The sequence below is a fragment of the Durio zibethinus genome, chromosome 26, assembly GCF_047325235.1.
Source record: "Durio zibethinus cultivar Kanyao isolate XHJ-2024 chromosome 26, ASM4732523v1, whole genome shotgun sequence".
Lineage (NCBI taxonomy): Eukaryota > Viridiplantae > Streptophyta > Magnoliopsida > Malvales > Malvaceae > Durio > Durio zibethinus.
In genome coordinates this window covers 7,697,580-7,709,100 of record NC_143187.1, presented here as the reverse complement: position 1 = coordinate 7,709,100, position 11,521 = coordinate 7,697,580, and the positions used below count along the sequence as shown (strand labels likewise).

The window sequence follows — 11,521 nt, the reverse complement described above, 5'->3', positions numbered from 1 at the left end:
CACCAGCAAAGATTCGATTGAGTGCTGCAAAACCATGGATTTATTAAAAAAAAATTGATTATAATTAAGATGAATTCATTTTTTTTTTAATACAAAGAAGGTGGTAACTAAATTAAGGTCAGTTTCAAATTCAAGCACCATGCTTAACACTAGAATCTACGGACAAATTGTGGCTAATTGGAAACAAAAATATCAGTGCTGCCAATTTGAATAGAATATAGAGAAGTTGTTTTCAAAGTTTTGAAGTTCAGTGCTGGGGTTTTTGCTTTCGGTAAGATCCCAAATTCCATTCAAGCATCTGCTACTTTTTCAAGCTATAGCTGAAACTAGTTGTGTTTGTCAAATGACACAATTTTTCCTTTTCCTTTTCTTTTTTTGTACATTATCATATTGACTTTTTTTTTTTAACTTTATAAGAGAAAAATGACATGTCGAAGAAATTTACTTGATTCGATGATATTTCCACATGAATGACTAGAAAGAGATAGAACCCACAAAGGCAACTACAATATGAAACTAAAATGAAAAAGAAGAGTAGATTCTTTGACATCTTCCATGTTCTTAAAACAGGACAAAAGTATTTTTCCCAGTGCCATTAGTTTTTCATAGGATGGCATCACACCCCATTACTAGGTTATTCACACGTATAAGTAAAAATTTCAAAATTAATAAGCGTTTACGATTCTATTAAGGTATATATATATTTTTTTAAGAAGAAGAATTTAATAATGTAAAAGATATAAATAGTATTTTTTTTTTGTTTTTTAGGTTATAATTAAGATTTTAACTTGTGACTTTTAGTTTTAAAATCGATTTTAATATTGTTAATCTAATAATTTATTGATAAATAATATGACTTTTAAAATTATACATTTAAACATTAAATTTAATGATAAATACATTTTTTTCTTCCAAAAATTAAGTCTGAAATCACAAAGTTGTATGAAGTTATTGATATTGAAGTACAAAAGGGAATTTTTTTTTTATTGAACTTTAGCAAAGAATTGGGAATAATTTTCAAAATAGAGGGACCATGATCAGCCACATGTATTTGACGCAGATCTAAATGAACCGCTAAATATTGGAAGGAAAGGAACATTTTATTTGAAAGAAGACTCCACGCGCATGGATGCTTTCTCAGTTTCTTCCCATCTAATAATTTAGCGTGGTGGCCTTCGCACTTCCTTTCTTTTTAACCGGAAAAGGAAAAAATATAAACCACTTCCCGACCTTAGCCGACATTTTTTTTTTTAAAGTTAATTTATGAATAATTTTTAAATTATAACAAAATATTTATTTAAATTTAAAATTTTTTTATTTAATATCTAAATTAAAATTTTATTAATTAATATAATATTTAAAAAATTATTTATGTTTAATATATAATCATTTAAATACAATCACATTAAAATAAATATCATATTAATTAATAAATGTATAATTTAAACATTACATTAATTTTTTTAAATGATACATTAAATATTTTCATATACTTTAGTCATCATTCGTTATATTATCTCTTCTTTTATAATTTTACTTTGTCCAGTGCTATTATTAATGCCAAGATGCTATTCTTCGAAAACTGGAAATAGCCATTTTTAATATTTCTAAATGCAAACTAAAATTGAAATTCCAATTTTGTCCGCCTTGGCCACGTTATACACCAAAAACAACCATTTTGTCCGTGCATCTTAAGAAACTGAACTTTTCCTCCCCGATATATAACTACCTCTCAACTCCTCTTCTACCCCAGGCCAAGGGCCAAAAAATTAAAAAATATATATAAAGGAAGATAAAAAGAAAGTGATGGGTAGAACGAAAAGATGGGTGTTTTTCAAGAGGTTGATCAAGAGAGAAACATGGAAGTGGAAGTTTTTGGGTTCTGCTTTCAAGTGGAAGAGGCTAAACATTCAGCTTTCTTTCATTGATGATGTACTCTTCAGGATTGCGTCAGTTTTAGAGGCTATTTTCTTGGTGGCTACCCTCTGTTTCTTCTATCTTTGTTGTGGCTGTCACTTTTGACAATTGTATGTATGCATGTACTATGTATCTATCTTTCTTCCTTTCTTTCTTTCTTTCTTTTTATTTTCATTTTTGGGGTGTAGTAATTTTCTGATATCTGAGTTCTGACCTGGGTTTTGAGAGGAAAAGTGATTCCATGGGGTATTAATGGAGAAGAAATTACTTTTTACCCATTATGTACGCTTTGAATTCCAGGACTTGTTTGGAGTACTTGAAGGGTGGTCGAAAACTGGAACTGCAGGGAAGAAAGCTAAGTTGGTAACTTCAGCCTTTGTTGGGGAAGTTTTTTAGTTAATGCATAGTTTCTTGATGTGTAAAGTTAATGGTTAATTAAATTAACTTCTGTTGGATAAATGTTCTCTTGTTTTACTTTTCCTCCTTTCTTTTTGTTCTTTAAAGTTTCATGAGTTTGGTTCTCTTTGGTACATGGTTGGTTAAAAGAGGGGGACACATTCTTCACTGGCATCTGTAGAAGATTGATTGATTTGAGCCACTTTCAATTTCCAGATCTGAGTGTTCATACTTGATACAATGATGCCTTTGAATACAGGTGTCTGGCTCCTTGAGCCTTTGATGAAAAAGCCCATGGTCTTGTTTTGCTTTTATAATTCAGAATCCTTGATTGATGTTATGGCAGCTTTTAGTAGTAGGTCATTGCAATACATTATTGATTAAGCCTTCTTTTTTCACCCTTTTTACATGAATAAATTCTTTTCTTTACTGTCAAGTGTTAACCAAGGAAAATGTGAGGAATTTGCTACTTAACGTGATAATGTTTAAGGGTTAGAGTTGCCCAATTCACCAGGTTATGACTTTTGAGTAGAGTTGAGCAGGACAGGAATATTTAGGTTCTGAAGTCTCCTTGGAGAAACAAGACAATCCAACCAAATTTAACAAAATAAACGAGACAAAGGCAAAGGCAAGCCTAGGAGCAGAACCAAACACTCTCATTTAGCTAGAGACTCTAGGATCTTGGGACTGTCCAAAGTCTGATGTATTTGATTCTTTAACTCCATTTATTCATGCATGTCCTTTCGCTAGCGGCAGGTATAGCTACATAACTTTTGAAGTTTGCAGAGCCTTTATTGTAAAATATAGATACAGCAGGAAAATAAAACCCTTGCACGTGCAACTGGCATCTATAATTGTCAATGGAATTGCCAACTCCATGGTTCAGTGAACGAAAGTGGCGAACTCGTTGTGTGCCTGTGTTAGACGAAACAAATTTCCAGCATAATAATTAGCAGGCCCAAGCTTCACAAAATCACCTTCTGTTAGTATTACTCACTCTGTAAAGTTCCTGTTGGGACGCTTGACCCTTCAAACAGTAATTTCTCCACTTAATCACTGAAGTAACAATATATCTGGATTTGTGTTTTTGTTCCTCCCCTGTTTGCTCCATATATTCAAGAAGTACCCTGTACCTTTAAACTGGTTACTAGGCAATGGCTAGTTCCCTTCCAGAGATGTAGGCGGGTGGCTTTACGTGTTGGAAAGAATAATCAGTGAAGACAAAACGAGGTGACGATGATCTCAGCATTCTTTTCCAGGAGAGATTGGGGCACAAGGAAACGTGTGAAGTTGAAGAAACTGTATTGATTTGGAGTTGGTTTGCCGTATTGGTCTTATTTTCAAACGCAAATCAATAAAATATCGTTAAACTTCAAATTAATGACAAAACACAGGCTTAGCTGTAAGCCTGCATCCTGCGACAAGTAAACGCTAGTAATTGGTCAATTTAATTTTAAAAAATTAATAATTAAATTAATTGATTTTTATTTAATAAAAAATTGAGTTAATAAATTTTTTTTAAATAATCAATCATAATCAAATCGATTAAAATTAATTTAGTTGATTTAGTTAAATAATAAAATTTTTTATCATTTTTTTTATATGAATAATTATTTAACTATAAATTTAATTCAATAAAATTTTAACTCAAATATTATTCAAATTAAAAATTAAAAAATTTAATAATTTCAATAATATTTTACAAGGAAAAACAAATAAAAGCACTCATTTTAATTTTTTACTTTTACTTATTAAAAAATCAATTAATTTAGTAGGTTTGGTTATTAATTTTAAAAATAAAAAATTAACCTATTTAATGAATTTAATCGATTCAAAAAATTGATTATAATCAAAATCAAATACACCAAATCGAATCAACTAAATTCATTTAGTTTCAATCGATTTAGTATCGATTTAAATTAACTTTTACTGATCCTAAAAAGAATAAATTTTCATCTCTGGAATAAAGAATAGATAGAATAATATTACTATATTATACATATACATGAAAACAGTTTCTTTCATGCTAGAATAATTTAAGCTATACTCAAAATTTTTAACAAGCTAAAGCAAGAACTATAAGTAATATTGGTAAAAAACTATTCAAGTGATAAGGAATTTTTCCCTTAGAGAAAAAAAGATGTGTGAATTTGGATGACCCTCGTAGTATTAAATAAGGATGTAAATGATACATTAGTATTTATAAGTTATTCGGATTCGATTCGATTAAAACTTGAATTTGATTTGATAATTATCAAGCCAAACTCAAACCCTAACAGCTCAATTTATCGAATGAGCCAAATTCATCATATTAGTACCCAGCTCAAATAAGTCGCGAGCCTACTCGAGTTTTTCTATTATATATATTTTTATTATTTTATTTATAAAATTATTACTTACCCTTAACCTAAAAAACCATAAATTTTCATTTTCTTCTTTCCTTTTTTCTCCTCGTTTCTCTCATCTCACCAAAAAATTCATATGCATGCGATAACCTTTCCTCTCACTCTCTTCTAATCTTTTTGAAGCTGGCTCAGACCATAGCTAACTTTTTTCATATTTATATATATAAAGCACCTGCCAAATGCTGGTCATCATCACTATCAAGTATTATTACTAAGGTTCTAACACTCAAAGCTTAGCTCCCTCGTTTTCTCCTTTCCCCAAACTCCCTTAGTAAACCCTCTCTCTTTTTCTCTCTTTTTCTCTCTTTTTCTCTCCCATGTACATTTTATGTCTACATTGAAGATTTTTTGTTTATGATCTGTTATTGGCTTTGGTTCCTTATTTTTGTTTTTTGGGTTTTTGTCTTTTTTGTTTTTTTGGTCTTTTCCAAGCTAAGGTTTTTTAGTTGAGTTATGTGTTTTTCTTTTCATTTTTTTAGATCTTTGTTTTAGGATGAATATATGATAGAGGTATGATATTAAATTTTCTTTCCTATGCTAAAATGAAAATTTCAAATTTTTATTTGGAAAAGTTTGGAACTTGAAACCAAGAAAAAATAAAAGGAATAGCTTTTGTTCTTGGGCTGATTGTTTATTGTTATACAGCAAAGGTAGCCATACTCAACTTAGACAATAAAAAAGAGATTAATTTTTGTTAATGAAAGGTACACTTTGTATTTATGCACTAGAAGAGTCTAGAAATGTGAAAAACCATTTATTTCTATTGATTTTATGTGGTTAGTCATTTACTCTGTTTGCTTTAGTTATTTTCAATGTTTGCCTTTCCTTGATATTAAGGTCAGATGTTCATGTCCTTGTTTGTCTTAATACATTCTATGAAACAATGAACTTATCTGTCAATGTTGTTGATAAAAAAATGAACTTGTTTGTGACGAGGGTTAATAGGTGAGGTGGATGCCTTAGGTTATTGTGATTCAGTGTATCATTATGTATAAAGCTTTTAAATTACAGCAAAATGTAGTAGGTGGTAGTAAGCTTTTACATTACATGAAGTTCATATCCTGCAACTTATTCACGTTATTGATTCATAATAAGGTGTTTGTTTTCAACATGTTGTTAAAAGGAACGGGACAAAAGTTCAAATATTAATTTTTGTAGTTTAGTCATTTGTGCATCTTGGAGACTTTCCTAATTTATTTTTTCATACATTTTGATTCTTGTTATACCTTTTGGCAAGTGCTACAATGTGGTTTTTAACATTGACTTTTTTTGCTTAAAATGGGATGGGGCAAAGAATTGGAAAATAAGTAGACCAAGCTTATAAGAGCATCCATACTTTGGTTTACTTACAATGTATGCCTATTTCTTTAATCTTTGTTCCAAATGATATTAGCTTCTGCTTGTTCTATTGTGGGGGTATGAAGAAAAAAGGAATGAAGACAAAAAGTAAGTTAAGAGTATGGCAATAAAGATTACTTCCATTTTTTAAGAATTATTGTGAAGGTAAACCATGAATCGTTCATGTCTAGTATGTTCTTAAAAGAAAAGGTGTTGATGTGTGTTAAAGTATGAAGCCTTAAGTGAAAAACAGATAGCCCTTAGCTAGCCTCTTTTTATAGTGTTCTAGACATTAATTGTCTTGTTAATACAAAAATGGATGGTATGTTCCTTTTTCATTTACAGTATTTTCAAGTTACAATTTTACTCACATCTTTTTATGTAGATCTTTAAAGGCATTTAAAATAGTCTAAAAAGTAGTGAGCTATAAATATAAAAATTTTCTTACACTTCTCCTGAAACTTTGGATAATAGTTATATGATTTGTCATACCTTCAATCCTATATGTTTGATCATATACTAGAGAATTTAATGAATCAAGAGATAGAAATATTATTTGACCCAATGTATTTTATATCTACAGAATGTCATTCAATAAGGTCATACATAAGCATGATGCATTTCTTTTTTCACTCTTGAACTTGATAAATGTGCATCCATTTTTCCTTAACTTAGCCCCTACTCTTTAACCCCAACCCTTCTTTCAAACATAAGAAAAAAGATTAAACTGAGTTCATTTTAGTAATTATTCTTACCTTGTTTCTTTGAATTGCACATAAGGCATTCATTAAAAATGTAAAAAGTTATAACTCTATTTGCCAATCAGTGTCAGCCCAAATTCTAATTTATATGTTTTTTTAGGCATTTGTGTTGATTTTAACTTTTATAAAACCTTCTGGAGTTTACAGGTTAGTTATGCTGCCACTTTGAACTTTTATAAGTGTATGTTTACTTCTCTCTTAGTTTCCAAAAATATTTATTAGTCATTATAAGCCTAAAATTGGTTAGTTTATTAGTAGAAATTTAAAGGTATGATAAGATCGCGGTGCAAGTATGTCTGGTGACTTGCAATAATAAAGACTTAAAGGCAAGGTACCTATAAAGCTATTGTTGTCGAGCTCAAGAATGTCAAGGCATTGGAGATTTTAGTTACTGCATGTTTAGGATCAATTTAGATTTTATTTATTTACAAAGTTACTGCCACCCCATTACATTTTAGTCCTTAATCAATTGTCATATCTGGCAAAGACTATGTATATTGCTTGCAATTCCCATAGATGGTTATCATTTACTAGTAAATTCCATACTCTTCCAATAACTTGTTTATAGCAATTTGTTTGGCATGTTTCTCGCAAAAGAATTACCATACATGTTTCTAACAACTTGTTTGGCATTATTGTTTGATCCTAAAATTGAATTATTTTTTTAATTTATCTTTTTTTTTCATTATAGAGATACAACAATGTCATCAACCACACCAAATATCTCTTATATACCATTTCAGTCGACAACAAATTCTTTTGCTAGCTGAATTGTGTCAAATGATGATAATGATTCAATGAATGAAACTTCGATGCTACTGATGGTAACACAAATAACACACTAGTCATCAATACCAATGATAGAGAATATGATGATGTTGACCCTGAAGAGTGTGTAAAGGTAATGAGAAAAAAGGCAAAAAACATTTACATTTTGGTTGGAGTTCAAAAAAGTTAGTTTTCTTGATGGTTTAAAAAAAAAAAGTGTGTCCATTACAAGAAGAAGCTAACAATAAATGTAAGTAAAATTATAACTCAATTTAAAAGGCACTTGATAACTTGTGTTAAGCGAAAATTTTTTTAGAATCAACAACAAATGATCGACTTCCAACTAGTAGACACATGTAATGATATACAGATACTACATGCTCTCATAGATGGTAAGTTTGATATCACAAGGATGAGAGAGGCAGCTGCACATTGGATATTTATGCACGAGCATCCCTTTTCGATTATGGAAGAGAAAGGTTTTAACATGATGTAAAAACGTGGGATGCTTGAATGGAAAAAGATATCACGTAATACTATTAAAAATGATTGCATGCAAGTTTATGAAGCAAAAAAAAAAAAAATTAAAGGCATTGTTAAAAATTGTCAGTAAGATTAGTTTGACGATAGATTTATGAAAGTCAAGTAATCAAAAGATTGAGTATATGATTCTTATAGTATACTTTATAGATTCTAATTGGCAATTGTAAAAGTGCATTATTAGCTTTATTTACATACCTCATTCTCATTGCTGTGTTGAGATTGTTGATTATATTTTTAAGTGTCTAAAAGAATAAAAAATTAAAAATAAGGTGTTTACACTTTCTGTGGATAATGTTTCAAGCAATGATGTGACGATTAGAATTCTTAAAGACACATTTTCAAGAAATAAAATGTTGCTTTGTGGAGGAAAATTAATTCATGTTCGGTGTTGTGTTCATGGTTTAAGATGGTTTTTCTGAGATTGAAAATGTGATTGATGATGTTCATAAATCAATTTTATTAATCAAAATAAGGCAAGACTTAACTCATTTTCTAACATAGTATAACAGTTACAGTTACCTGATAGGAAACTCATTCTCGATTGTAAAACACATTGAAATTCAACATTTGAGATGCTGTTGACTGCAATCAAATTCAAAAAAGTATTTTCAAGACTCAAAGAATGAGAATCTCATTACGAATATTATCCAAATCATGAATATTGGGAAAATGTGAAGAAAGTTTGTGAGATTTTAGAAGTTTTTAATTCAGCCACTAAAATCATCTCTGAAAGTGATTATCCAACTTCAAACCTATTTTTGAATGAAGTTTATCATATGAAAGTGTTATTAGATAAAAAGATGAATGATAAAAATGAATTTATTCAAGCAATGATAAAGAGTAAATTTGATAAGTATTCGAAAAAATGTAATTTGTTAATGGCTATAGCAGCTATCTTGGATCCAATGTGCAAAATGAGGGTATTTAAGTTTTGCTTTCCTCGAATGTACCCTAATAAAGAAGTAAAAAAAAATATTACTAAAGTTTGGGATGCTCTTTATGAGATTTATGAAGAATATATTCATGAGTATCAATTTGGTAATGAGCATAGTGCTAAAACTCAAGTGCATAATAATAGTATTAGTGGTATGAATATAGAATCTTTTTCTTCTGGTTGGTCTAAATTTGCAAATTATGTAAAATCTGTTAAAACTGCTCAACCACAATAATTTGATCTAGATGTCTAGCTAGCTGAGGGTTACTTTGTCAGTAAAAGAGATTCCACTAAATTTGATGCTTTGAAATGATGAAAAGTTAGTACTTTGAAGTACCGTATTTTATCAAAGATGGCTCAAGATATACTTGTTATTTTTATCACTACTGTAGACATTATTTTATTTATTATTATTTATTTTTTCTTTTTTTTCTTTTTTTTCTTTCTTTTTCTGGCAACTTTTTTATCAGTCCTTGGCAGTCGCAGTGCTAACGGCTCTGACAACCACCTGCAGCTACACTGTAAATAGCTCTGACAGTCACCGATAGTCATTCTGACAGTTAATGGTCACCCTAATCTTAGGCTACCAAAATCTCAGATTGTCTGAGATTTTGGTCTTCTTTTTGCTCTATAAATAAAGCAATGAAACTACCAACAAAAAAATGAGGAGAAAGATGCCAAAAAAAATCCAAAAAAAGCATTGCCAGATTCCAAAAAAAAAAAGCTTTCTGTGAAAAAAAAAAAGAGGAATCAAACATAAAAAATATACACATTCCTTGAAATGGGATCTTAGCTTAAAACAAAAAACAAAAAAATTCTTTTGGCCAAATCTTTCAGGCTAGATCTACGCAATTCAAGCCTTTTTTTTTTTCAAAACTAAGCTCGAATTTGTGTTTAAGGAGTTGAAGGGAAGATTTTTAGAGATTTAAGTTTTTTTGATAATTGATAGATGACAGTCGGCGACTATCAACGACAATCAGTATGGCATAACAGTTACCGAATTTTAGGTTTCTAGAGAGAAAAAAAGAGTGTCTGAAAGGCAAAGAGAGAAAAAAAAAGAAGAAAACTAAAAAAACAGTTGATTTGACCTTTGAATAAGCCTTCAAAACGATGTCATTTAGGCAATAAGTAAAACGACACCGTTTTAACCCCAAAGGATCCATGCGTATACTCGAGAGCCGACCTAAGGTTTGCGCACTGACTCGGCCACCCGTTCTCCATTTGACTCCCAATCGATCTAGCTGAACTAGCCTAGATCGGACCAGACCAATGTCGAACCATTGAACCTAGCAGACTAGCCTAGACTAGTGTTGACCGAACCGTTGATCAGTTTGGTTCAGGTAAAATTTTTTTTTTGAATTTTCTTATATTATCTTTATTATTTTAGATTTTATTATTAGTATTTATGCATGTTAAAATGCTTAAATTTGCTAAAATAGATTTTTGTTGTTTTAATAATAATTAATAAAAATAATTAAAATAAATAATGAAATACATAATTAAAATTTTTGATAATTTTGTTAATTTTTAAAATAAACTTTATAAAATAATAACGAAGAATAAGAAAAAAATGTAAGAAAAAAAAGAAAATTTTATTTGATGATGAGATTCAAAAGTACTTCGAGTAGTGATACCCATGAAATCTTTAGGTAAGAAGATTTTTTAAAATACTACCAGTGTGTTATAGTATTTATAAAATATTTTCAATACAATAAAATTTTTTTCTTATAAAATAGTAAATAAAAATTAACTAATAAATTAAGAATAAAATGACAAAAAATAAGAAAAAATTTTTTATCCGATTACTAGATTCTAAAAGTATTTCGAATATAGATGCTTTAAAAAATCTCTAAGTGAGAGGATTTTTTAAAAATATTATCAGTGTATTAGAATATTTATAGAAAATCTTTAATATAATAAAAATTACTCTTTTCTTAAAAAAATTGAAAAAAAATAATAAAAACCAATCAAATTTATAAAGAGTAAAATAAAATCTGTGCATCAACATGTTAGCATTTGCATTGCATGCACGACATAATTTTTTATGAAAAATAAATTTGAGCCTCTGAAGATGAGATTCTAAGGTATTTCGAGAAACAACGCCTAAGAAATCTCTAGGTAAAAAAGAACTCTTTCAATGTTACCAACGTACTAAAACATTTTAAGAATTATTTCAATAAAAAAGTTCTGATTTATTTTTCTTGAATAAAAATGAAACAATAAATAATAAAAGATATTAAAAAAACTAATAAATGAAAATTCAAGGAAATTATTTTTCAAACACTGAAAATAAGACTATTTTTATCAAAATCAATGGATAACACATAATTAATTGGTAATATTTTAAACGAGCGTTATGGGGGTGCTAATCCTTACCCACACATAATCGACTCTTGAACTTAGACTATTTCGCAGACCCTAAAATTATCTTTTTAATAAATTTTAATTAATTTTAAGAT

General features: G+C 29.2%; 1 protein-coding gene and 1 long non-coding RNA gene across 2 annotated transcripts; one reads left to right on the top strand and one right to left on the bottom strand.

Moving 5' to 3' along the window:
- The first annotated feature begins 1,702 nt into the window (after positions 1-1,702).
- On the top strand, positions 1,703-2,376 carry LOC111274875 (uncharacterized). The gene is made up of 2 exons (XM_089755805.1): positions 1,703-2,027; positions 2,218-2,376. The coding sequence occupies exon 1, from the start codon at positions 1,807-1,809 to the stop codon at positions 2,020-2,022; it is 216 nt and encodes a 71-aa protein (XP_089611931.1). The 5' UTR covers positions 1,703-1,806; the 3' UTR covers positions 2,023-2,027; positions 2,218-2,376.
- Positions 2,377-2,865: 489 nt separating this feature from the next.
- Positions 2,866-3,437, bottom strand: LOC149511296 (uncharacterized). The gene is made up of 2 exons (XR_016334334.1): positions 3,311-3,437; positions 2,866-3,228 (listed from the first exon to the last, which is right to left on the bottom strand). It is a non-coding gene; the product is annotated as an uncharacterized LOC149511296 (long non-coding RNA).
- Between the last annotated feature and the right edge of the window lie 8,084 nt (positions 3,438-11,521).